General features: G+C 37.6%; 2 protein-coding genes across 2 annotated transcripts in view; both read right to left on the bottom strand.

The window, feature by feature from the left end:
• The window catches only part of nrn1la (neuritin 1-like a), a 30,679-nt gene extending 17,509 nt beyond the window's left edge, over window positions 1–13,170 (bottom strand). The window contains exon 1 of the mRNA XM_060878606.1: window positions 13,003–13,170. Within this exon, the coding sequence (XP_060734589.1) occupies window positions 13,003–13,054 (52 nt within the window). The 5' untranslated portion in view covers window positions 13,055–13,170. The remainder of the gene's footprint in view (window positions 1–13,002) is intronic.
• A 5,267-nt stretch (window positions 13,171–18,437) lies between these two features.
• The window catches only part of edc4 (enhancer of mRNA decapping 4), a 28,734-nt gene continuing 19,175 nt past the window's right edge, over window positions 18,438–27,996 (bottom strand). The window contains exons 23-29 of the mRNA XM_060877864.1: window positions 26,709–26,864; window positions 26,416–26,531; window positions 25,976–26,141; window positions 25,423–25,609; window positions 24,362–24,581; window positions 23,675–23,838; window positions 18,438–20,653 (exon numbers count right to left, since the gene is read on the bottom strand). Of these exons, the coding sequence (XP_060733847.1) occupies window positions 20,470–20,653; window positions 23,675–23,838; window positions 24,362–24,581; window positions 25,423–25,609; window positions 25,976–26,141; window positions 26,416–26,531; window positions 26,709–26,864 (1,193 nt within the window). The 3' untranslated portion in view covers window positions 18,438–20,469. The remainder of the gene's footprint in view (window positions 20,654–23,674; window positions 23,839–24,361; window positions 24,582–25,422; window positions 25,610–25,975; window positions 26,142–26,415; window positions 26,532–26,708; window positions 26,865–27,996) is intronic.

The raw sequence follows: 27,996 nt of genomic DNA, 5'->3' as shown, positions 1-27,996 counted from the left end.
ATTGGCACTCCGTCCAGGGCCACTTTTATTTAAATTAATTTTATAGCCTGAAAATGAGCCAAACTGTTCAATGACTATTAGTATTACAGGAATACTAATCTTGGGTTTAGTCACATACAGTAGGACATCGTCAGCATATAAAGAAATTATATTCATAGTGGTTTTAGTACAGAGCCCATGAGTTCTCTCGTCAAAGCAGATAGACCCTAGGGTTTTGTATAAAGTTAATAAGTCAATAAATGAATCTCTTCCCCATGACCAATTTCTGTAGCAGAGCAACGAGGTAAGGCCACTCTACCTGGTCAAATGCCTTTTTGGCATCTAGGGACAGGATCACCAGATCAGTCAGTCTGGGAAGATATTAAACAAATATATAAGATATTATAGTATAAGATATTAAACAAATATTATTAAAGAAATTACGACAAATTACGGAACAAAGCCAGTATGATCGGGTTTCACTATTTTTCCTAACAACGTATTGACTCTGGTAGCTAGTGTGTTTTTTTTGGCCCCAGCCTCCTCTGGATCTTTCCATTTCTTGGGTAGGACTGTGATATTGATATCTAAGTTTAAGTTTTAATATTTTCCTGTGTCATTTAACTGACTGATCTGTTTTGCCAGTGATTGCAAACCTGCTATCATTTTTTTTTTTAATTTTTTTTGACTTTATTTTATATATATATTTATATATATATATATATATATATATATATATATATATATATATATACATATATATATATATGTATATATATATATATATGTATATATATATATATATATATACATATATATATATATATATACGTATATATATATATATATATATATATATATATATATATATATATACATATATATATATATATATATGTATATATATATATATAATAGAAAAACACATTTCTAAAAAGTTATAAATTGATTTGCATTTTAATGAGTGCAATAAGTATTTGACCACTTCACAAAACATGACTTAGTATTTTGTGGCAAAACTCTTGTTGGCAATCACAGAGGTCAGATGCTTCTTGTAACTGGCCATCAGGTTTGCACACATCTCAGGAGATCCTCCCTAAGTCATTAAGGTGTTGTGGCTGATGTTTGGCAACTCAAACCTTCAGCTCCCTCCACAGATATTCTATGGGATTAAGGTCTAGAGACTGGCTCCTTTGTTGGGAAGGAGGTTCTCATACAAGATTTGACGGTGCATGGCCCTGTCCATCGTCCCTTTGATGTGGTGAAGTTGTCTTGTCTCCTTATCAGCAAAACACCCCAAAGCATAATGTTTCCTTCTCCATGTTTGACGGTGTTGATGGTGTCCTTGGGGTCATAGGCGGCATTTCTCCTCCTAGAAAAACACGGCGAGTTGAGTTGAGGCCAAAGAGCTTGAACAATACTTTCACCCAGTTCTCCTCTGAATCAATCAGATGATCATTTGCAAACTGCAGACCAGCCTGTACATGTGCTTTCTTGAGCTGGGAGACCTTGCGGGCACTGCACAATTTCAGTCCTTCACAGTGTAGTGTCTTACCAATTGTTTTCTTGGTGACTATGGTCCCAGCTGCCTTAAGATCACTGACAAGATCCTCCTGTGTAGTTCTGGGCTGATTCCTCATCGTTATCATGATCACTTAAACTCCACGAGTTGAGATCTTTTATAGAGACCCAGAGCGAGGGAAATTGACAGTTATTTTGTTTTTCTTCCATTTGCGAATAAACACACAAACTGTGGACACCTCACCAAGCTGCTTGGCGATGGTCTTGTAGCCTATTCAAGCCTTGTTTAGGTCTACAATCTTGTCCCTGACATCCTTGGACAGCTCTTTAGTCTTGGCCATGGTGAAGAGTTTGCAATCTGATATATTGATTGCTTCTTTAATAGAATGCTCCTGATCTCAGTTCCTTACCTGTATAAAAGATACCTGGGAGCCAGAAATCTTGCTGATTGTTAGGGGATCAAATTATTTGATTCATTAAAATGCAAATCAATTTATAACTTTTTTGAAGTGCATTTTCTGGATTTTTTTGTTGTTATTCTGTCTCTCAGGGGCGTTCTGTCTCTCAGTTCTAGGATTTCACCTTTAGGGGGCTTAGCCCTCAGTGAGAATATAAAACAAGAAGAGTTTTATATATTATATGACTACATAGTAACCCAAAAGTTTTATTAAATGGCAAAAGTGGACACCAAAATTGTATGCATGATGTAATGATGCCGGGAGGCACGGTGGCTTAGTGGTTAGCACGTTCGCCTCATACCTACAGGGTCGGGGTTCGATTCCCGCCTCCACCTTGTGTGTGTGGAGTTTGCATGTTCTCCCCATGCCTCGGGGGTTTCCTCCGGGTACTCCGGTTTCCTCCCCCGGTCCAAAGACATGTATGATAGGTTGATTGGCATCTCTGGAAAATTGTCCCTAATGTGTGATTGCGTGATTGCGTGAGTGAATGAGTGTGTGTGTGTGTGCCCTGCGATGGGTTGGCACTCCGTCCAGGGTGTATCCTGCCTTGATGCCCGATGACGCCTGAGATAGGCACAGGCTCCCCGTGACCTGAGGTAGTTCGGATAAGCGGTAGAAAATGAATGAATGTAATGATGTCAGTCTTGAATCAAATCAGTTCATGTATGCGTGCATTCTCTACAGTGTGTCTAATGAATGCAGTCATTAATAAAAATATTCACAAGACAAAGACCAAATCAATAAATGTTATTTTTATTTAGTATTGAATGGATTGTTTGCATTAATATTTTGTTTGTGCTATCAACTCTGGTAATAAGAATAGTGAAATTTCACTGCTTTTGGTTGCCGTCTTTGAGGCTTTCCGCCGATTAACGTTATAGATAAACGGCTCCAGCTCTGACTGCGCATGCACGCTGCGCGTGACTGTGCTTCTCCGTTCAAATAAAGCAGACAGCTCATGATGCACTTTTGAAAGACTACAACGCATGCGCGTAAAAGCAAAGTAAAAAAAATCGCTCTTGGATCAAACTGATAAATAATTTTCTTTCCCATCCACAACATGTCCTGCATTTTAACGTAATTTATATTGTTTATTTTTGAAAGAAAAAATTATACTTATAGTTTTAAAAAAGGTCTAGAACCACCCCTGCTGTCTCTCACTGTTAAATTAAACCTACCATTTAAATTCTAGACTGATTGTTTAAATCGGAACATATAGTTGTGAGACATATTCAGTTGTGAGAAGGGTTGCAAAATTCCGGGAATTTTCAAGGCTGGAAACTTTCCATGGGAATTAACGGGAATATATGGAAATAAACTGGGAATTTTTAAAAAATGCAGAGTTTCCTAGAACAAGGAACTTAAATGTACATAATCGTGTTTAAAACAATAAGATTTAATGCAATTTAAGTTGAATTTGTACCCTGTATTCCTCGGTCACTTGCACACAGCACACTGCTTACTGGAGGGCCATTGAGGCCACACCCCCTGCATGTACTTGCATTCTTCCATAACATGCACAGTAACACTTTATTTTAGGGTCATTCAACTAGTTGCTTATTAGCATGAATATTAATAGAATATTGGCTATTTATTAGTACTTATTAAGCATATATTAATGCTTTATTCTGCATTGCCTTATTCTACACTCTTAATTGTACCCAATACCTGAACTTAATAAATACCTTACTAACTCTTAATAAGCAGTAAATTAGGAGTGTTACCACATACACAGATAATTTGATGACCCTCCCTCACACACACTCACTTGAGAAAAAATGCTTCATTTTACATTTTGATTGGGACTTTTTTTATAAGGGCAAGGGTGCTTTCATTTTACAGCAATCATAGGGAAATATGTTTATTACAATTATTAAGTTTATTATGTTTATTACAAGCATAATAATGTTTATTATGCTTTTGTGTGAAATAATCGATTAAAGGTCTACTTACAATTAAATCAGTCAAGACATTTTTAAAATTTGTATTACCTTGCATGCATGTCTGCTTATGACCAAACAAAATGTTTATCTATGTTTGTATATGATATAGTTTATATACATTTCCCTATATTTCCAAATAATTCCCATAAATTCCTGTAAAATCCCATACATTCCCGTAGATTTCCATAAATTCCCGTAAAGTTTCCAATTTGGAATATTTCCAAAATTCCCCAGATTAAGTTCCCATGGAAATTTTCCGGAGATTTACCGGAAACTTTCTGCCCCTTTGCAACCCTAGTTGTGAGACATATAGGCATGGTGTAGATTAATAACCTCATTTACACAGTGTGGAGACTATGATGTCAACACGTCACCCTCACCGGAATGGCACTCTGCATAGGCAATCCCCTTTACTGGGTCAGTGAAGACACTTCTTTTTCACTGTGTGAGACCCGTAACTTCACTGGGCATAGATATCCAAAGTGGACCCCTGGTAAACCATGCAGCAGGTCCTTCATTCTGTAATAACAAGCGTGTTGTTTCAGTATGGTGGCTGGGAGGTCAGGGAATATCAGAAGATTCTCTCCATTTTAGGTGATGGATTTAAGCTGTGCCGCTTTTTGGATGATGACTTGCAATTTGTGAAAGTAATGCATCTTGACAGTGAAGGCCTGGGGATATGAAGAGTCGTCGAAGCGTTTTCTCAAGGATCTGTGAGCCCGGCTGATCAAAGGTAAAGTTTCCAAAGAAAGCGCATTCTTCAACAGGTGCGCCATAAATTCAGTGACTTTGGCCCAGGCTACTCACCTTCTTTAATATTCAGTATGCACAGGTTTTGCCTTCTACTACGACCTTCAAGATCCATTTCTCTGGGAGTTGTATGATGCTACTAGTTAACTTTTTCACATCTTTGTGTAGCTAGGAAACCGTGTCTGAAGTAAAAGTTGAGCTACGTTCAAGCTCGGTCATAGATTTAGCTTGTTCGTCTATTGTGCTTTTCATGATTGAGATTGTAGCATTTGTCTCTTTTTTTAAAGCAGTTACTGCTGCTCTGATGAAGATCAAACATTGGTCTAGTCCAATGCTGCTCTTATGAAGATAAAGCATTGGTCTAGTCTTTTGTCAATAGCCTTAAATATCTTAAAATTTGATTGTAGAGCAGCTATCCCCTCAAGCACTGTTATTAGCCTCAATACTAACCTCCCTGCTACCATGATTTCGAATGTCTCTTGGGGTTTCTGTCATTTGCTCTTCCTTTTTTTGGTTTGTTAGGCAAGTTTTTAATATAAACTCAATGATGTGACAATAAAATATTATTCAGTTTAGCTCACATATATATATCGGTAAAAAATTGAGGGGCTGCCCTTATGAATGTCTTACTCTCACATGGCATCACCCGGAAGTCTAATGGGACCTATTTAAAGGAAAATTTCACAAGGTATCTGTGGACTGAGGGGAGCCAAGTTAGAGATGAAAGTTAGTCTACTCAAATAAAAAAGAAACAGATTTTTGTTTACATGCACAGAGTAAGCAGTGCCCATAAAGGGAAGAATAAATGAGAAACGTTCTGGAGTTAGGTTGCATTCAGAAAGCATTGTCAGTTCTCAGTGAGATGATGAATGAAAGCAAATGAAAGTATCTCTAACACTTTCTAAACAAACTGTCGCTGTCATGTTCAAAGACAGCTGCTGTGGTTCTATTGCAGTACTATGGTAACTTCACTTGGTAACTATGGTGCTCTCTTGCGTAGCATCGTTAAGGACGATGCAGTAATGAAGCTAGCGTCAGCCACATAGCGTGCGAGAGGCAGACAACGGACTTAATTCCCCTAGGAAAGCCTCTGAAATGGGATCTCCAGCAGCTCAGCATTGCAAAAACAATACCTGATAATTAAGTCTGCTAGCAAACACTGCTTTCCAAATAATTTGGTTAACCTCTACGTTTTTTCCATTCACACCTCAGCCCCCAGGATGCTAAATGAGAGACAGAGCTAAAGTGCATGCAGGACTTTTGCAGACATAAAATTATATCTTTGAATAACATTGACTACTTCAGTATCATTGGTTTTTTTTTTGCAGCCAATAAAGACTATAGGTATGAATACAACAGGGCACTGATTCATTTGTATTTTTCTTTCAGATGCTCACATACTTGCTCATAATGTAATGGTTACATGTAAAGCCATAATCTTAATCTATTTTAATTATATTAACTCTGCAATAACGTGATATCCTCTGTATATTGATAGCAACATCATGACTAGAGAACAACATGGATCACGTGTTCTTCAAAACGAGCTTAAGGTAATAAGCATGTGTTTTTCATACCTTCATTTCTGCCGGGGTGTTTTGGGGTTCAACAGAAAAATGTTTTCTCTTTCTTCAGGTACTGTAGGTTTGAACCCTGAAGATACCACAGGCATCTATGTCCCAGATCCTAGAGAGCAAATCTGGCTGTGGTCTCTGGGTGGAAGGGATGGAATACTTTTTCAATCAAAGCAACACTAGTGTATCAGAGCTAATGAGGGTCTTATGTTACGTTATGTATGTGGCTGACTTCATGTATCTCAGAGGAATTTATGCTAAACTTCACCCTCCTTGGCTGGCAGCTAGCATATTATGGGGAGATCAAGCTTTTGGGTGGGAATTAATTGGTGACCAACCGGGGTAGAAAATTTTGAAAAAAAAATTGGCATAACTTTTTTGCTGGCAGTCTTTGGTCGCAATATTATTCATCCAAAAGGCGCTTTAAAAAAGTGGTGCACTGCACTACTTAGATTCTTGAATAAAGTCTCCACAGAAAAGCGCTAACAAATGATTTGTGTGTGAAATACCTTACAACTTTTATCTGCTACTCACTTCATGCAATACAATGCAGTGTTTTGGTGAGAAAGAATCAGTGTTTTAGTCTGAAGAAAATTCTGTAAAATCTTAAATGTAATGCATATGGTTCATTTGAGTATACAAAACTAATTAAGATTTATATACAATTTATAGCAAAGGAATAACCTGATGTTGGGCTGGGAGTGAGAGAGTATGTGTAGCACAGAGAGGGCATGACAGGTCCGCAACTATCACGTAGCCCTGGTTTAAAAATAGTCAGAGGAACAATGCTGTGTTATGGGGAGCATTTCACAGGACACAGGAGCAAAAATGTTCCACAACCTTCACATCAATAGGCTCTTTCCAAACATCATTCAAATAGCTCTGCCACTGAATGCCTGCTTTCTCAGCATTCTCCTAGCTGCACTCCACATTTTCACTCTCCATGGGACACAATGCCACTGTTGAATCAGGATATGCAAAACAAAATAATTGTGTTCTTCTGTGCAAACCACTTGGGATTGGCATATAAAACGGACAATAGCAGAAAACCAATTAGCCTACTAAAGTGCATTATAAAATGCCCTTGTAATGAGTGGGCTGGAGAATAGTGGGGATAATAAAAAAACTCAATATTCTAAAAAAATATGTACAGTATATAAAAATAAATTGCAGATGTGGCATTTTTTATTTAACAAATTCAATAACTTGTGGTCACCTTGATCCTTCACACTGCACTACACACTATGCAAGACTACATAAAAATCTGCTTTTTTGTTTAAGTAAATCGAAGACTGTTGTACACAAGCACGTGTAGTCCATTATGGAACTATTGGAATCCTTAGTATAGATTATGAATTGTATCATTCTAAGGACAGATGGATGAAAAAGAAAAAACAACACTTGGGCATGACAACAAAAAGACTGTGTGGGTCCAAAACTGCTAAAATTAATCTATTCATTTCATTTCAATGACCAGTACAGAACATAATAGGATATTTTTTTTTTTTTAAGGGGGAGTCTAAATGAAGATGAAAGTGGAGGGAATATGGTGAAAAGGTTATGGGCTCTGCATGGCATACATTTATTAATTTGATCAGCAGCACCACTGACAAGACATCTATGAACCTAAGCAGAAGCTAAAAATAATTTTTACATTCTGTTTCTGATTGCTGTTAGTCAGTGAGTCAATAATGAAATAGAATGTTACATTGAGACCGATGGGATTTGATGAGACAATGGAAGTATTAGACAAAGAATATGAGTTTGTCACTTGCAGTCAAGTGAAAATCTCAGTATTTCCAGATCTATTATGTGTAAGGGTCATTGTCTGAGGCCAGGTTTGATACTGTCTTTCAAGATTTGCTGTAGATCTCGAGGCATGTTCCCCCACCTGCCCGTTCACGTCTTTCTTTGGGCTTAATGCTGAGACACAAAGCATTATAATGTATGGTATAGTAGTGTATAGTATATACATATATAGTATATATAGTGTATAGTAATGTATGATATAAATATATGGTAGTAGGTGGGAAAATGTGTCTTAACGCAAAGCACGAAAGACTAAAGTACTAAAGTGCAGATTCCTTCCATGTGGGGGTCTGGGGTTAGGAGCGGAGCGGGGGGGGAAACGGGGGTTTTCAGAGTTTAAATGGGTTTATCTGGTTAGGTGTCTTAACTACTTGGAAGCCTTTCTGAGAATGGAACATGATGTTGTTAAGGTTTCCCCCAGAGAGACTTTTGAGATTCTAGATTTGACCTTTTTGTTGACTATAGCTCCAACTCCAGCACTTACATGCATCGCTTTCATTTCAGATGTACATATTTGTTTTCTGAGAATGTCCTGTATTATTGCTAGTGAAAAAGAATACAGCCTAGTGCTGGCTGTGAAAGGGAGGAGATGTGTCAGAGGTTAAGCAGTAATAAATGAGTGGTTATGCTAATGTATGTATACATTGTTCGGTTTGCAGGGAATACAGTGAGAGTGAGGTAACACCAGGATAGATGTCAGTGAGCAGACTGAGTGAGCATCCTCCAAATAAATGAGCTTTAGGAGAGGATCAATGCTGCTCTATATCCAGTCCTGTGATGGAGAATAAATGCGAAGCTCATTGGACTGGACACTCGCACTGGATACAGCTCCTGCTCTAATGAGTTTTTATTGACTCAAGCACCAAAGTGTCCAGCTTTAACTTATTAGAGCTAGCACATGTTTCCAGGTGTAAAGACTGATTTACTTCAGATGGTCTATGAGTGAACAGAGCCTGGTGAGACTATCCACTTGTGGGACAAATTCTATAAAAGACTCTTCTTCCTCACGTGTCAGTGACTGCAGTCAGTTCAAGAGCTTTAGCTGTATTATATGCTGCCTCATTGTATGTCAATTTGCATCATTGTGGCTTCCAAGAAAATAAATGGAAATGGAAAATGTCTTGTCACTGTCTGCAGAGAGCTAATTCGTTTTCTTCTACATCCTGTACATTAGCCTTGCAGTACTTCCTCATCTATACTGCACTGCATTCTCCTCTGCATAGGACATCACTCTGCTGTATTTTTACACTCTTTCCCCCAAACTAGTTTTCTAGATTCTCATGTGCTCAAAATAAAGGCCCAACTGTTTCTCTGCCCTGTTTTTTTTTTCTTCAGTACATTTACTTGCCCTGAGATTTATCAAGCAAGTCAGTGTGAAAATATTCCTGGAGAGTCTAGACTATAGAGATAAACAATGAGTGATTTTGAATTTTGAAATAATTGATCATTGTTTATTGCTGCATGCATTTCTGAAAGTTATAATGGAGTTGTCTCTCCATAGCTGTGTGAAAGTATGAACAGTCAACATGAGATCATCATGAAATAACAGCCAGATTCATTGTTTTCTTATGCCCTAGCAATACAACTGAATGAGAAATGGGCTTTCCAATCTGTTATCACACGCAATCTAATAACAATAATGATATTAATAATAATAAAGACAATATGTTTGTTTATATAGCAGATAATGTCATTGTGTACTTTTCTGATTTAATAAAGTATTGAACTCAGCACTGAACAATATTCTAATGTATACTAATGTTTTTCTCCTCATCTTTTTTTCTGGCTATTCACAAAACTACTGTGACTTTTCATTCATGTGCATTTTGTTCAAACCTCTGAACAGTGCACATAAATAAAGCATGAAGGACTACAATACTGTATGTACTATTTTTTGTACAAGATGACTGTTTTTAGTATATAAAATCAGTATGGAAAAATCAGGGATGTCATTTATAACATGCATGACAGCTAAAGTAAAAAAGTCCTTACATGGTTTTAAAACTAAAATACCTGATTTACACAAATACGCTAGAAATGATTTCCATTTAGTTTCACCTTAAGCATCCTCAGCTGACCTGAAATTTAGCCTGACTTTTATTTTCAAGATCTCCCTAAGTTCTGTAGCCACATTTACTTTTACATTTATGTTCCAGAGATAATGCATACTAGAAAACTGACCTCAAATCTGCAGCATGTAAAACACTGAGCACCTGAAAAATGCTAAAGTGACCTTGGACACTCGCTTGCAAAATGCTATTGTGCTCTGCACAAAAAAGTGCTGTTCAGCTAAGCTTAATTAAAGTGGGAGCTGTGTGAAGATCTCTCCCTTTCATGGAACACAAAAACAGTAGTCTCTGAACTGCCTCAAGATTCATTAGTGCTTGAAGGACAGGTTTCTGTAACTCTTTGTTAAAATGGTCAAGGACATTCATTCCTGTGAAAAGAGAAGAGCATCATGCGTATAAGGATCTCGCCACATGGCAAGCCACTAAAATGCATCAAGAGGAAAATTACATCGACAAATAAGCTCTCACATCTCTCATATGTCTCCTTGAGCAGTTTGCATCACTCATGTTTCTGGAAATCTCCCTGAAGCTGTTTCTATCTACCTGAGGATCTGTATTTGGTATGGAAGTTATAATGTCTAAACAAATTAATTGTTAGCCATGAGTGGTTACAATTCATTTCTGGAGGGCCAGAGCACAGTTTGCTCTTCCTTCCTGATTAATTCATGGGATAATTATCAAATCCTTCAAGTAGGCTCAGGTGTAGCCGAGAAAGCAAGGATGCATGACCACCAGGACTTGAATCTATTACATTTGGAATCTCACTTATGGTAGCTTGAGACACAAAACCATAATATTAATCCACTCTTATTGTATATAATTAAACATGGAGGATAACTGTTTACCATTTATATTTTATCTTTCTGCAGCAGGAATTATCTGTCTGTTCATGATAAACAACAAAGTACAACAAACAATCTGATATAATGTACAAGGCAGGATTTAATTAATTATTCAATTGAATATGACCCTGCTATACACTTTTTTCTCCTTGTAGCACCATTCTGTTAACAAGCTAACAAGCAAAGCACAGAAGTTGATTTGAGGTATAAAAAAAACTTTGAATAGACTGGATATTTGAATGAATAGAAATATCCAAACCTTATACAATTGGGATTGGGATGTTTTTTCCGCTTATGAGCATAAACACTTTCTAGTAAATGAAGTAATTGAGAGTAAGTCTGTGTTTGTCGGTATTTGTATCCATGTAGGAGTGGTGCAGATTGGGGATAATCATCTTTAAGCTTTTGTAAACACCACTGCAAATGTTAACAAATGTTTATAATATTGTTCCATACAAATTTAGGTCATTATATGTATATATGTAAGTACAAAGTTGTTATTGTTTAAATGCTATTAAAATTCCCATTTGTGTGTGTGTGTGTTGGACAGTACAGTGGTGTAGTTGGCAGTGGGGTTTCCCTGGCAACATATACAACCTGACAACACCACCACGTGAATAAAGTATATTTAAGCTGTTATGAAGAAATACATTTTAAAAATCAATGCATCTCAAAAGGAGACAGCTAACAGATTGGGAGACCAGTTGGACAGCTGGTGCACAAACTTCAATGCACAGAAATGATCATAAAATCAAGAGAAAAGCTAAAAACAACAACAACAACAACAACAACAACAACAACAACTCTCAATTGTTTTCCAAAACTGGAACTGCTTGCAGAGCAAGAAGTAACAGGGCAGTTGGTTAAAAAAAATCTCCCACCGACTGACCTTAGAAAACTCATCTGGATGAGCAGCTATATGCAATATGGTATCCAGTGAATAAACCAAGTTTGCAGGAAATTGTGATTGTTTTATTTTATTCCATGTCCCACACAGAAGTGCTCAAGCATTTCCTGCTTACTCATCAGCTCCTCATCATTCTTTCCACATATTCGTATATAAAAGCCCAGAGCTGTTGTTGGAACAGCTTCACCACGGTTTCACTCAGAATTACAGAGCGCAGCTGGGAGTCCCAGGGGACAGCAGAGCAGATGCGTTACGTTCATTATTTATTTCTCTGTTTTCCCCTTTCCACATAATCCTCTGAGGAACATCACCACAACCCTTGGTGACGCATTCAACAAAGCGCAGCGCTTCCATAACATCCAGGGCTTTTAGTAACCTCTGGAGAACACCTGAACCGAGTTAAGTCATATTCACACCATGCACTGCTGTCTTTTTTTATAACGCGCTCCAGTTAAGCTCCGTTTTAACGCGCGCTTCAGTTCACTTCGGCTGCGTAAAGCTCGAGCTTTTGCGCCTGAATCATGACTCCATCACGCTCTCTATACGCTGTCAACTTTATTGCAAAGCACACATCCTACAAAGATGTCACGACTGCTCAACAGTGAAAAGTGTGTGCGACCATTATATTAATGGATAACCCCCCCAAAAGAGGACGCATGCGCTGTTTGTTTACTGTCTAATGCCACGTTTTTCTTGATGCGTCGTAATTACAGCTTCGCAAACTCCATGTTTTACCAACATTGTTACACATTTGTACTAGTATGTATGATTTTTTAATTTTTTTTAAATAATAATACTAATCATAGTAATAATATGGAGCGCTGGGATGCCGGTAACGCGTGCGGATGCTCGGGTCCGGTGCGCACGCGTTACCGGCATCCCAGCGCTCCATATTGTTATGTTTTTGCCCCCAACCAAGATACAGAAAAATGTCTTAAATATGTTAACATCATAATAAAATTGTCCTGATTTTCTATTAAAACTATATCCTTAAAAACAGCACAAAACAATTTTAAATCAGGAATAACTGCCTACATTAATGAACCAAGTGCATCAGGTCTTCTGCTGCTGTCAGAATTATTCTCATAGGAAATTATTATATTATAGCTCACAAACATTATGGCACGCGCAATGTCATGAAAACACTTACAAAGGTGGAAAGCAACAGGCAAGAGGAAGCAGACGCTACCCAGGGATGTCATTCTGAAAGGAAAGGAGAAACCCGGCTGCGGGGCTGAGACGGTGTTTCCACGGACCGCAGACTTTTCCCGCGCTTTCGTGACGGAGGTGATCGGTGATCTCCACCTGCAGCGCCTGCGAGACTCCGCTGTGCGATTCGAATCCGCGCCTGCGTCTTTAGTGAAGGGGGCGGGACCTCTGGGTCCCTCCAAAAGCCGCATAGCTACAAGCGCACTAAATAGTAGCCTGTGCCAAACTAGTGCGCCACCACTGATGCCTACTGATTTGACATACTATTTAGTGATGTAGTATACGTTTTATATATATATTTTTAATTATTATTTTGTATTTTATTTTTATTATTATTTTTAATTTGTATCTTTATTTATTTATTTTTTATTATTGTTATTTTTTATTATTATTTTTATTGATTTATTATTTAATTTTATATTATTTTTATAATATTTTTTATTTTTATAATATTTGTATCTTTATTATTATTATTATTATTATTATTTTATTTTATTTATTTTTTTATTCATTTATTTATTTGTGATTGTATTGTGTAGTATACAGTATGAACAAGGGCAACTCCTGACGTCACAGATGCGTCATTACACGCCTTACAACGCAGCATCAGTTTGGCGTTAGCTATGAGTGCGCGCGTCAAAGTCGTGTCTGGTTTGGAGAGCACAATAGCTCCTATGATCATCTTCAGTGCTTCCGGAGGTCTATTTTAAGTGAGCAAGACCGTAACACAGCACTAACAAAGGATTGTAAAGGCAGCTCATCATGTTCAAAAGTAATAATTATTATCCAGCTGTCATCAGATAATTATTCTACTATTCTATTTTCTCAACACCTAGGTTTTATCTCACTGCAAAAACCATGGTTTGAGAAGAACTTACAAAAGCATATATGATTACTTACTTGGTGAATTGTGTTGAGGAGAGGGGAATAATATAATTTTCAAAACATTAGATGTATCATGAAACACTCTAAACTCTAATGGAGCACCACAGTGACATCATGCATAACAGGACATGCATACAAAAGTAGAAAAGGGAAGACAAAAACGTACCAGGAAGGCTGCAAAGAGACCTACTTCAACATTAAAGGAGCTTCAGGAATATCTGACACTGAGTACACTCTGCATGTGACAATCTCTCATATTCCTCAAATGTCTGGGCCTGTGGGGGTAAGGTGATTAGTACCCTTATAAGGCCTGAAACACAAATCTCCAAGCTCTACTAAATCACCCAAAACCATATGGCAAAATATGTTACGAACTGATGAGATCAATTCCAAAATAATAATCGTTCATAAGCCCAAAAGGTATGTTTGGTGCAAAAAAAAAAAAAAAAACACCACCAGAAACCTTTATACCCATTGTGAAACATGGTGGTGGCAGCATTATGTTTTCCTTCAAACAGAACTTGGGCTTTTGAAATATTGGCAAGTCAAGATAGATGACTTACACACAGATAGATTCTTACTCGAGAAGTATTTTCATTGGTTTATTGATTTTAATAACAAAGTAGTAAAAGAGTAAGCATTTTATCCTTATTAACCCAGATATGATATGCCAAGCCAGGCTTAAACATACCAAGGACTAACATCATATCCCTGTCTCACATTAAATTATCCATCATGTGTGAAATGCCATAATTCTTACCTTCAGATTGGGAACAAACAACATCTGAATGGGATCAGAAACTAGAAACCAGAAACCTGCTATTTAAAAAAAAAAAAAGTCACATTTTTAGATTTCAAATGTAAAAAAGATATTGAAATATAAATTTTGTATTTAATCTTCTACTGAATTTCAGATTATTTTCACCACCAGCTTCAGGTGTTTTATAGATCAGTAATGTAGCATGCTAAGTTTTTAACATGAATAAATCTATATGCTACAATCTTACAAATTAACTACACCTTTCCTAGTTGCATAGACTGTAGCCTAAAAATAAATAAATGACATTTTCTGGACCCTTAATGTCATCTGTAAATATGTTATACCTTTTAAAAACAATTTAAGGTACATAATAGGACCTTAGAGATCACTGCTCTACATCAAATGACCTGCTCTACATCACATGTCCCTTCCCAGGTTAAGAAAAATGTTCACTACTGCTTCAAAATATGTGCATTTGAGGGAACAACCCCAACTACAAGAAAACAGTTTAGTAGGGTGAATTCAAGTATCCTGATCAGATAAATAGGGACAGTTAACTTAGCAGCATTTATTTTCAGGCCTGATGAGTCAACGTCAGAATTTATTCTTGTAAGCCCTCGAGGGTTATAAAATTGTTAGAAGTCATACATAAAGATGTACTAGTTGGTTAGTTCATGTAATGCTTATGATAGAATCATCCTCGAGCTTAGTTGGGACAGTCTTAAAATACAACTGAGACAAGTAAATTATTACCGTTTACCATGTATCAGTATATTCCTTTAGAAATAAAGCAGTAATGGATGCATGAGATACACCAAAGATATGGGTAAATTGTGTTTTTAATTAATCTTAAGGTAGAATAGGAAACATAATACATTACTAAAACGATTTCTTTACTCAATGCACTACATATAATTTTTGAGATTGATGATGTATTTAGATTTTTGCTGTGTTATATGTATAACACTTATGTATGGACTTGGCTAGAAGGCGTGTAACAGCAAACAGAGAAAATCAATAGGGTGAATACTTCCTGGAGGCACTAGGATATATTTCTCTTTTCCCTCTTACATCAAATTTAAGTATATTACAGCTTCTGCTTCTATTGAAATGACTCTATTGTCAAATTATATCAGTTATTTAGATGGTATCTGAATTATATAAAAAAAAAATCTAAAAATGTTTAATTTATAAGTATTTACTCCACAGAATCAGTACATCAGTACACATGGTCTAAGTAAGGCAACTCAGCTACTAAAAGCCCTCCAATTGCCCAATATATCCAATTCATCTCCCATCAGGCTTTTCTACCCACAAGCCATCCAGTGGCTCAATAAGCTCATTAGGAACAAGTAAATTGCAAAGTAAACATGTGCTGCTGTGTTGCACATTGATAGACATTACATTATAACACTGTAAAGGTTTCATTAAATTACAACCAACTCAGTTACTCCAGCCTTAAATATTGGTACGAAAGTTCAGAAACGGCTGCAAAACTTGCTAAATAATAAATAAATAAATAAATGATGTGCCTTATATTTGATGATCAGTAATCTGTAATGTGGTAGTAAACAGTTCTGGATAATGCAGGGCCTCCATTAAAAATATATATTTTTTCACCATTAAAGGTGAATCTCCCATGTTTTGAGTATGAAAACTGATGTGAGGTATCCAGTAATACATTCTACATACTGATCCTTCATACAGAAAAAGACGTTCACATGGGGCTTGGGCATCACACAGATATTGCTATTATAATTGATAAGGCAATTCGCTTGGAACAACTAAAATAAATATTTACTTTCAGTCAGTAGAAAAACATCTATGACGTCAAGCCTTGCACTCAAGTGAAGACTTATTCAATATCTAAACAGACAGAAAGAGAGCATCTCTGAGAACAAGAACAACTTTCCATGGCCATGATCAAACAGTCTGGGTTAAAATAATTGAGCAATCTATGACGCCAGCATTGAGTCACAAAGAAGCTAAAAGGCACTCAACATCATAGCTATGTATCGCCCATGTAATGCTTGTGGAATAATTGTGAGAAAGGTTTCGGCGAATCAAACTGTATTGCGAAAATCTGGTTTTGATCATTATATCAATTATCATTTGATCATGTACATCACTTATTTATACTGCTGCCTTCTGGCTAAAGATTCAGGTCCATCAACTCACGAACCAACAGACATAAGAACAGCTTCCAGCCCAACACCATACAGGAGCTAAATGCTGCCAGGCTTGTGTATACACTCTCTCTCTCACACACACACACGTCGCAACAATCTGATACAGCATTTTATACACAAAACCTATAGGCTTACATTCCCTGTATACCTTAGTATGTGTTTGTTCATATTTCATTACTCAGTATGTTTACATTCTGTTACTTTAATACAAATCCCAATGTTTTACTATTGTGCAATAACTTATTTATATCTACAGTATATATTTCTATCTAGATAAATATTCCCATACTTATTTATTACTAATGCCTTGCCTGCCATTTTTTTAGTTCAATTCTCAAATTTATAGCTTGTGCCTAATTATATGTGAATTGCACTGTAAGGACTGCTTTAATTTCACTGTACTCAGTATAGTGACAATTAAAAGGAATCTTGAATCAGCCATTAACTTAAGACCTTCAGAGCATCAAGTGTATTCCAGACAACGACTAACAGATCACTGAACCGGACATGACATGTCCAGAGACATTAATTGCAGAACATAGGATTAATGCAGGATTTTTCCATGACCGTATGTTGACCATAAAAAAAGCATCTACACAGTGAACACCAAAGAAAACAATGTGGACTCAAGTTAAACCATCTGTATGATGATTTAAATGACTTGAGCACTACTCAAGTGTGCTCAAAGGTGAACGAATTCAGCTAGTCAAATAAGAAACAAGAAACAAAACAAGACTTTGCTAGTTGTTGCAGGAAATAAAGAAATCTTGAAATATAATGTAAACAAAGGGTCTTTAGTGTATTTATATTCTGCTACTTTTCTGTGCTAAATCTGCCAGGTCTGTGTCATGAAGTTCAAGTGGCTCACTGCGTCCAAATAGAAGGAATTCGTGTTGTATTTTACAGTTACATATGTGGGAGGAACTACTTTATTTCACATTCAAATAAGCTAAAATAGACTGAAAGTGTCTTGTGCGATGTGTAGTTATTCAAAATCTTTGAGGCAACTGCATAGATTGTTCATTATTATTAATGACAGAGGTGAACTCAACAGCCAGCTCCATTAATTCAAGGAAAAGTCACCTACTGAATTGCACTCCATCGTAAAATTAGGCTTTTGTCTGATAGACAATGTAGTATTATACCAGTATAATAATTGTGTTAAAAATGTCTAAAATGAATGTGAAAACTGTCAGGTGCAAGATGAGTCAATTTCTAAAGCTTAAAGTGTGATTCAGTCAAAACCTGACAGCTAGTTGCATTAGTAAAGGATTTAAACTTACACTGAACTCCGATTCTTTTCTTTTTTGCATCATAAGATTAACTTTCTGCAGTCACCCCCTAGAGTTCATAGATTATTTACACCCTGGCTATAACCAGCTGTATTTCCACCAATCAGAACAAAATGGTCGTACTCTTGACGACAGAAAACAGACGTGGTCTTTACTATTCCATTGTGATGGAGGATAAATAATTAACATTTTATCACTTCAGGGTTAAAAAAACAAACAAAAAAAACAAAAACAAAAAAAACACTCAAACTGAACATATAACTGAACAAAGTATTTTCTTTTTTTATTCCAAAACATCTATGGTAAAAGAAGTTGGTGTAAAATATACAACATAAATCAAGCACAAGGAAAATCCTGAACGACGGAAACAAGAAAAAAAAAAACCCCAAAAAAAACGTCATTAACAAATGATGCATATTAGTCATAAAGAAAACAAGAGCTAGATTTTAAATGCAAACTTGGAAAAACAAGTTGTTTAACAGATCATTTATGTGCAAGGTTCTGACATTCATGTCTGTATGTTTCTGATGCATAACCCTGATCAGTATCCGGCACAAACAGTACTCATGAACATCAAAACTGTCAGATTATTTTACACTGCATTTACCTGCCTACAAGACGAAGGTTTGATTTAACTGAAGACTGAAAACGTACACGGAAAAAAACCTGAATCAACCACAGAGCACTGGGTTAAGAAAAGAAAGGTGAAGGAGCTATACATATGAATGAGGGATGAGGAGATAAATGCAGGCATATCTTACACCCAACACTAATGGGAATTGACAAGCATCTTATAGTGAATATACACACGGCTCATCTCAGCAGCATGCAAACATTCTCAGCTTAGCACGTCCTTGTTAGTTAATCCCCAATGCTTTGTGTTATGTTCAGTGTTTTAGTAACAAATCAACAATTAACTAAGGTGATTTAAGCACTTAAAGAGTACAAGTAACACTAATGAGGGGCCTGAACGGTATTTAAAAAAAAAAAACCCCGCAAATCAAAAAATAACGTCTACAGTCTGCTGTGTGGTCATAAATGTGCCCCAACAATTACATCTAATTAGATGTCTCATCTACACGTCGGTCATATAAGAGTTTTTAGTTCAAATCTTTTTTCAGAGTACTTTTAACAAAATAATTTGGTAAACCATCTGGCTGCCCAGATGCATTTCTGTCCCTCCCCAGTAACAAAAAAACAAAGATAAATGTTTAAGGAGTGGACATTCCGCTCACACACAAAGCTATATGGCCCATCTGGTGGGGATCCAGTAGCACATTAGCCATGTCTAATAAGGCACTTTCTGTAAATTTCTCTCTTTGCTCTAATGAGAACATGACCAAATAAATTTGTGTGTAATGTCGCACCACTTTTATTCCCCAGTTTTATCACAGATTTTTTTGTTATGTTTCAAATTGAAAAGAACTAAACCAAGCTTCTGGTTTCAGCCAGTTTGCCCAACAACATCCAAACAAAAATGGGCAGAACTAAATCTGAGTGAGGGAAACAGTGCTTCTCAAGACGGCTGGGGAGGAAAAAAGAAGAAAGAAAAAAGCAAATAAACAGAGAGATATAAAGGCAGATGGGAAGCCATATAAATTCCTGCCCCCTGGAGACCGAACATGAGCACTACACTTTTATAAAGTCAACCGACTCTCGGTGCAACGTCGGAGAGCTTATACATAAACCAAACTAAGCACTCCTTTTCGGCATGTAAAGTCGATGGATGTTATCGTTCAGAAACCGTTTGTAGACTAATCAGATGCACAATGTGTGAATTGCATGAGTTATGAGTGCAGCAGTTCAATGCAGGGTATATTCAGCTGGAGAAGCTTCTCCTGAAAAGAATCGTTAATTAGTGATTTTGAAACGACGGGTTCTTTAACAGAACATCCGGAGCTGAGTGTCACGTTGCAAGAATGATAGCACGAGAAAAACAAAAATTCTTTTGTCTCAGCATGAAACAGAGCAAACTATTTCCTTAGTACTAGAAACAATAAAAGACCAAACTGCAAAAACTGGCTCAAGAATGTCACATACTATATCTACTGTATCTCAGTGGGCTTGATGGAAAATGTAGTGCTGTCATAAAGCAAATTACGGTGTCTCTATCTGAACTACATCTCCCATCACGCAACCCGCTGAGGATCATTTGTGCTACTGAGCAAAGCATAGTGAGCTGTACAGGAAGGGTGAGGGAGGGGGTAGGGGCAGGGTAGGAGCGCATGAACGTCGATAAGACTGCAGACGGACGAGTGGAGAGCAGAGAGGGAGTGTGCTAGCTAGTGGTTAACAAGACCCTGCAGCATCATCAGGAGGCGGCGGGCACGCTTGCTCAGGGAGCTGTGAGGGTCCTGCTGCAGGAACTGGAACAGCTTCTGACGCACTTGTGACAGCACGGCACTCATGTGGTCCCTGGTGACTGGGTCGCCATGATCTAGGTTCATCACTGCATCCTCCAGATAGCTGCGAGCACACACAAACGCAGAAGAAGGAAGAGGCACAGTTACATCATAAAAAACATCACACAACCTTCAGAAGGTAACCTTCTTGCTCTTTATAGTTTTTTAGGTTATTAAATAAACCCTTTATTTTCATTTTAGGTTATTAAATAAACCCGTTTTCCCCACAGGGAATAAAGGCCTTTTTATCCAAGTCAAAATTGATAGATATTCTTATATTCCCATTTTATTCCTCAATACAGTATAAAAACACACCTACCACCTACCATCAACGTACATTTTAAACACAACATGAAATGAAGCTCAACACAATATTATTTTTCGCTCCAGTCGAATCAGCTCAGTAAAAATATTTATAAGGACAGAATCCATCACATACACAGAAGTTCATTACAGAAAAGAGTTTTGTCTTCTAAATTGCTAATAATGTTACTGACTATCAACAACATGAACAATGACAAAATACAAGCAAGAGCGAAAATATTTGATTTCAGCTTGTCTTTAAGTGCACTTTGCTTCTGTATGAATATTTAAACCCAGCTACAATAATTCAAATTCAAAGTATACTGAGAACATCGAATGATTTACAACATGTTATTTTCCTCTTTAATCTCTGCTTTTTAGATCGTTATTAGTTTGGCTTTGAAGCCTAATCGCATTACACTGGAGAGGCCATGCGAATGCACTCCAGCAATTAATATTGAATTAGAGAAGCAGTGATCTTTGGTATGCCCTTATTCTCACACATACACACAATGCAGCTCTCTCAGCACAACTGTTGTATGAACAGATACTACTTACTGCTTTGTAAAAGCCAATATGAGACTAAACTTATGTTCCACCTCTCCCCAAACAACCAACGTTTGATAAAACCCGGTGAAGGATTAGTAAAATGCCAGCTATCTGAATGGGGGGGGGGTTTTTTTTTCCCATCTGCCTTAAAAGCTAAATGCCTCTGCTACGTTGGCTCCACCCTTTCGCTCCATGCTATTTAGAAGTCATACGAATTACCTTACAAATTAACATTAAAGCAACCATTTTAAAAATGCCAGGTGCTCCCAGAGTTGAATGGCCTGCCCTTTTCCAGATGGCCGAGCTCAGATGCTCTGTACCAGATTACTGATTTCTCACTGCATCTGAACGACCTGCTCCAGTAAAAATCCCGTCTGCCGTGTACTCAAAAGCAATGGTCAGGCTTAAAAGCTTTTAGCCCTTCCTGTTAGGGAAATGATGCTTGGTGGTTCTCTTCAGCACCCCAATACATAAGAGGTTATGCAATTAAATAGACTGTAGTATAAATGCTGGGGTTTCTGCTAGACATATATTTATTTGGGTTGTGTGTTGCCCAGTGTTTCAATTAATTACATAATTTGGGCGTTGTGTTTTACCAAATAAATTAAAACTCAAGCCAGGTAAATATATACACATATATATTTTTTTCCCCAAGTAATATAAAATATAATATATAATACTTCCCCAAGAATAAATGAATTGACTGTAACTCATTAGCATCCCATCATTGTTAAGGACATAGAAAGAAATGCCTTAAACACTGCAAAGTATTAAAAGTATTAAAACTCTTCCACACCTGAATAATAGTCAAGTCTCACACTGTCCCTGACAGGCTGCAGCTCTTGTATGTAACAATGTAATCAGACTTTCATGACTAAAGTTGAGACGTGACGATGATGTGATGTCGTACGAGATATATGTAGAAAATTTGCAGCCATGTAAAACGACACAGAAGTGACACATGACTCTGTATGACTATGAATTATTATTACAGAATTGTCAGAGCAACTCAATAGATTTCTTAGAATTAGAATTAATATTTCATGAATTTAACCAGAAAAATCTTGCCGCTGTATTTTAAACATGTGAGATTTAGCTCTGAACCACATTGGTTCCTGAACATGTACATTGACGTCCGAGGGTCTAAGGGTGCATCAAGAAATGCCATGAAGGGGGTATTTCACACACATCAACGGCATCACAAAAACAAGTGGGAAACTCGCAAATTTTCCAAGTTAGTAGTGTGCCAGTAAAGAAAACAAGGTGAAATCAATTGATCTACTGTTGAAATTAAACATTACTTGTCTCAGAAGTCAATTTCAGTTTTCGTGCCTTTTTCCAGACTTTAAAACACCTTGCTATATTTTTAAGTTAAGACAAGACCGAAATTACCTGAATGCACTTGATGGTGCAAAATTTTGGAGTCACACACCAGCTTAAGTGCACACCATCATTAAAGACAAAAGGGTAGGTACTAAATTCTAAGAAACTCTGAAACCTGAACTACATCAAAGCTTCTCCCTTTCACTCAAGCTGTTATCAACAATATCATTTGTAATGAAAATTGTAATATTAAACAGAAAAGAATGCAAAACAGAAGCATTTTCACTTGTGCTCCCAGATTTTGGACCCTACTGTATGTCTGCTGACTTTGCTGAAATGCCCTCAATAACACTACTGTGTACATGCAAAAAGATGTCAGGCAATGTAATGCCTATGGCCATATGGACAATATCACACAGCAGCATTTGAGAGTAAAACTCAGAGGTGGCCTTAGCGATCACAGGCTTTTAAGAGCAATAAAGGGACCTGGCAGTGTGTGAGTGGAACATTAGGCTATGACTAGCGCGAGCCTGGGTGTTCTCCCTCTGCACATATATCTAGCCCAGGCTTGCCTGGAGAGAGCATTATGATCTCGGACAAATACAACTTAGAACAGCTCAACACTTCCTGGGAAATGCAGCCAAGTGGCGCTCAGTTCAAGGTCGTCACCAGATGAAACTGCCAGGCAGAAGGGGAAAACTACTGCTTTGTCTCATCTAATCTGGTTTTAATCACCGTTAAATGGAAAGGTTACTTTGGCCTTGCATATACATGCTTAAGAGTTTTTGAGTCACCCAATTAATTGATGTTCCCTGGAAGGCAGTGCACAATATCAGGAAGTTATGTGTTGCTACACATATGAATAACTGACCTGCATGGCTGTCAGGGAAAAGAACATTTAGAGACTGACCTGATCTTGAGGTCAGTGCGTGTAACCAGGTTAGTGGAGAGCTGCTGGATGAGTGAGAGCAGTACGGCCTGGTGCAGGGGGCAGGGAGTCTGACCAAACACCTGCTGAGAGTCGACGGTCTCACACACGTACAGTACCAGGTTCAGATCGGCTGCAGACAAGGCCTGGAAAAACAGCACATATTTGTAACATCTTCCACAAAATGTTTCAGTTGCATTTTCTTTGTTGAAACAACTGAACAAAACCCAGAAATGAACTATTGATGAATAGAGTGTGTGTGTATGCTTTGTTTATAGGTGCAGGAAGAATAGCATCTTAGGTGCAGGCAGATGCAACTATAAAATGTGGAAATGTGAAGAAAAATTCAACCAACTAGGTTAAACCAATATAGTGAAGCAACAGAGCATATTTTACAATTATTTAGTAGGGGTTGAGAAAATGTATCGTTTGAATAAAGCAAAGCTTGCACAAAAGTGGACGTAAATAGGTCAAAGCAAAAATGTCCAACTCCAAGCAGAAAAAAATATTACAATTTATCTATATAAAAGCGCATTTTCACTTAAAAAAAAAAAAACTTAAAAAAAAAAGAATAGCTTAAATTCAAAGGTTAATGGTTACTAAAATAGCTAAACCTAAAAACAGAAAATCAGTGTGTCTGTGTGAGAATGTGCATGACATAATCCTGACCTGCTGGAAAGCCTCGTTAAGCTGGCCCTGTTGCAGCAGCTGCAGGATGTTGGCCTGCTGTGCCTGGAAATCGAGGTGGGCAGTGGGGACAGGCGTGCTGGCCGCAGAGCGCATGGCCTGCATGATGCTGGATGTGACTACTGCCTGCTGCTCCTTCATAGCCTGGCTCACCTCGCCCTTTACAATGCGCTGCACTTGGCTCAGGATCGAATCCTGCAGACTGCATAGAATATAGCATTGCGTTGAAGAGCATGATGAAAAATGGTAGAACAGTAAAGGTGAACAATGGTTACATCTAGTGAGGCTGGAACAACTCATTTTAACCATTAAAGAACAGAACAGTCACAGGTATATTTTAAACAAGTAATGACAACACTAACTGGTGTTGTGACTTGGATTCAATGCTAGTCACTGCAGCTGTGAAAAATGTGTTAGAAACTGGGTTTCTACAGGAAAGATCAATTTCTAGACAATACAGACAGAACCAAAGCTAATGACATTAGCAAAAATGATTAACTGATGCAAAGAACACTGGTTTAAAAACAATGAATTCAGTACATTACATACAAACTGACAGTCCTTGTCAGCGTGTGAGTACTTGGCAGAACAAAGCAAGTTTAATGGCATAAAAATCACACTGATTTACATTCTGTAATGGCTCCAGATGGAATCCCTACTTTATTATTCATAAGGCGAATGCTGTAATTACTTAAAGCTGTGCTAGTTGAATACAAAAGCAAATTAGTACCAAGCTACTATTGTGGATTGTTTTGAATGCCACCAGAGTACAAACATTAAGAGGGAAGGATCCAGACATGTGCCTCAAACCAACGTATATTAATCCATAAAACTAAACTGTGAGAAAGCCAAACAGGTTTTATTGGCTAACAGTAAACCCGGCCTTAAACAGGCTCCGGCATAAAGGTATTTGTGCTTCACCTTAAGGATCAAGTCAATCAGGACATTCATGAGAAAGGAAGGAAGCACACGCCTAAGATCACGCTTTAACGGAATTTTAATGAGATTTGATTTCAAAGTGATTATGTACGCATGCGTCTTACTTTCCCACAATCAGGTGGAGTTGGTGTTGAACCTCAGTGCGCACACTTGCTGCTACTGTGGTGGCCAGCTGGTCTTGGGAAGTCTGTAATGAATCAATCATCTGCTGCAGCTGACCAATTACAGGGTCTCGAGCATCTTGCTCACGCTGCTTCCTGTTCTTGACATGTGTCTCCAGCTGCTGAATGTCTGTTAGAGAGATTACATCTTGGGTCACTGCAGTCTGCTGAGGTTATAATGCCACTACTAGCTTCATTTACAGAACAAAGAATAAGAACCTCTTGTGTAAGGTTCCCGATTAGAGGATTTCAGATGCTGCTTGATTCTCTGATCTACTTATATCCAGACTTCTAATAATAAGGGGGTCATGTTAACTATTCTTGTAATCTCTGCTCACTGATAAACAGCATTTTAAATCAAAATCAGAGGTTAAAATGTCACTCTCTTACTCAAAATGGAAAAAGCTAAGTAAAAAGCAACACAGAAAACTCCCAATGCAGGTATTCCTGTGTTAGATGGCTTTCTGTGGAAGGGATTAGCGCCTGTGATTCTTACACTCGTTGGTTCCTTGTTTAAAGCTGTCATTAATTTGCTGAAACATGGACTGACAGCCACGCTCAAACACAGGGAGCACAATGCTTTGGAAGGCATCTTTGTAGGCTGCCTGTATGGGACCCTGCATGGCTTCAGCTGCGGCTCGGCCAATGGCATCAGTAGTGTTCTGCCAAAAAAAAAAAATTAAAAACACCACAAGGCAAAAAGCGTGAAATTGTTAAAAGTTTTTTAACCAAATAAAAAAATAATACATGAAGACAATAGTTCATGTTATGGTTTATCTTTTTTTTGACTATTTTATATCACGTTTATTCACTGATATAAATAAATATTGTTGCTTGCACAATATAGTCACTTGTAATTTCACTATTGTAAAAACATGGTTTCTGCAACAGTAATATCTGCTCATGTCATGAAAACACAGAATTTCAGCAACTGACCTTAGACTTAACAACTTTGGTGACATTCTCCTTTAGCGTGGCCTCCACTGAAGTAAGCTTGGCTGCAATAATGTTACTCATCTGTCCGGTCAAGGGTTCCAGACTCTTGTTTACGGCTGCAGCACAAGGAATAAGGAACACCATCACAATCATCCTTCGTTACCATCAACATATCTGAAAAAGTGCTTTCAATATCTTTGCTGAGAACTATTAAAAATATCAAAATAAATGGCCCACATTGGCATAGGCATGATTAGACTTTTGCATTTTGATGGTTAATATCCGACCCTTACTCTGAGGAACTGTTTTCTTCATCTCTTCACGCAACACTTTGTCTAGGCGATTTGAGACGGTGGTGCCCAAGGTGTGAGCTAGCTGCTGTGAGAGGTGTTCCTGGAGCTGCTGATTATGTGCGTGTCCTTCTGCCAACACCCGCTCCACTGTTCTTTCTGACACACAGCAACCAGTCAAGGTCCAAGCACCAATCAGTACAGAAAATCAATGAGGCATTAACTAGTGTCATAAAAAATGTACCTTCACAAATCTCGAGGCAAGAACATGTATAATAGTTTAGACCAGACGGAATCTTTTATTTTATAAAAACTGCAATTCAGCCTATGCTTTGATCCTTTAAGAACATTACTGAAAAAGAATGAGCCACAAGTGTATCAATGCCTAAGGCTTAAAGTAAAGCTATCTGATGAGTTCAGGAAGTGAATTATTCTGCTTTTGTTGCACCATTTCAGCTTTTTTTGGTAAACTGTACCTGGAGAATTTTTAAACATATAAAGATAAATAAGTCCTTCAGGCCACACAATACACAGGAAACAACAGGTAAATGTAAGAGATGTTCACATAGCCAGAAATTACACCATTCATTTAAATATTGCACAACCCCTTTTCCTTGGAAATTAAATAAGTTTAATGCGCACAATTAAAAGATTTCAGTGTATTTATAGCATGCAAGAATGAACAAAATGGCAGAAAAATCTCATAATGAAGTGCAACATGACGTTTGATTCCCAAACCGAATAGAAAAATAACAATGGCTCCAAACATATATTATTAAAGAGATGGTTGTTGACTTCAGGAGAGCACAGAGCGACTACACTCGGCTGAACATTGACTGTTCCCCCGTGGAGATGTGGTGTTCATCTGGCGGAGAACTTCACCTGGCCAGCTCCATTACCAAGAAAGCCCAGCAGCATCTCTACTTCCTGTGAAGGCTGAGGAAACCCAGTATCTCCCTCCCCCCATCCTGACTACATTTTACAGAGGGATCATTGACAGCATCCTGAGCAGTTGCATCACTGTCTGGTTCAGGAACTGCACTGTCTCGGATCACAAGACCCTGCAGCAGATAGTGAGGACAGCTGAGAAAATCATTAGAGTCTATCTTGTGTTTTTTGTCCTGTAGTGTTTTGTTTTGTCTATCGGCACTGTGTCTCGTTTTGCACTGTTTGCACAGGTTGCACTTTATGTGGCTAGAACAAATTCATTTCAGTCCTTAGCTCTGTGTTGTTCTATGTAGCTCTATGTTGTTCTAAGTAGCACCATGGTCCTGGAGGAACACTGTTTCAT

Source organism: Tachysurus vachellii, chromosome 9, assembly GCF_030014155.1.
Source record: "Tachysurus vachellii isolate PV-2020 chromosome 9, HZAU_Pvac_v1, whole genome shotgun sequence".
NCBI lineage: Eukaryota > Metazoa > Chordata > Actinopteri > Siluriformes > Bagridae > Tachysurus > Tachysurus vachellii.
This window is presented reverse-complemented; position numbering and strand designations above follow the sequence as displayed.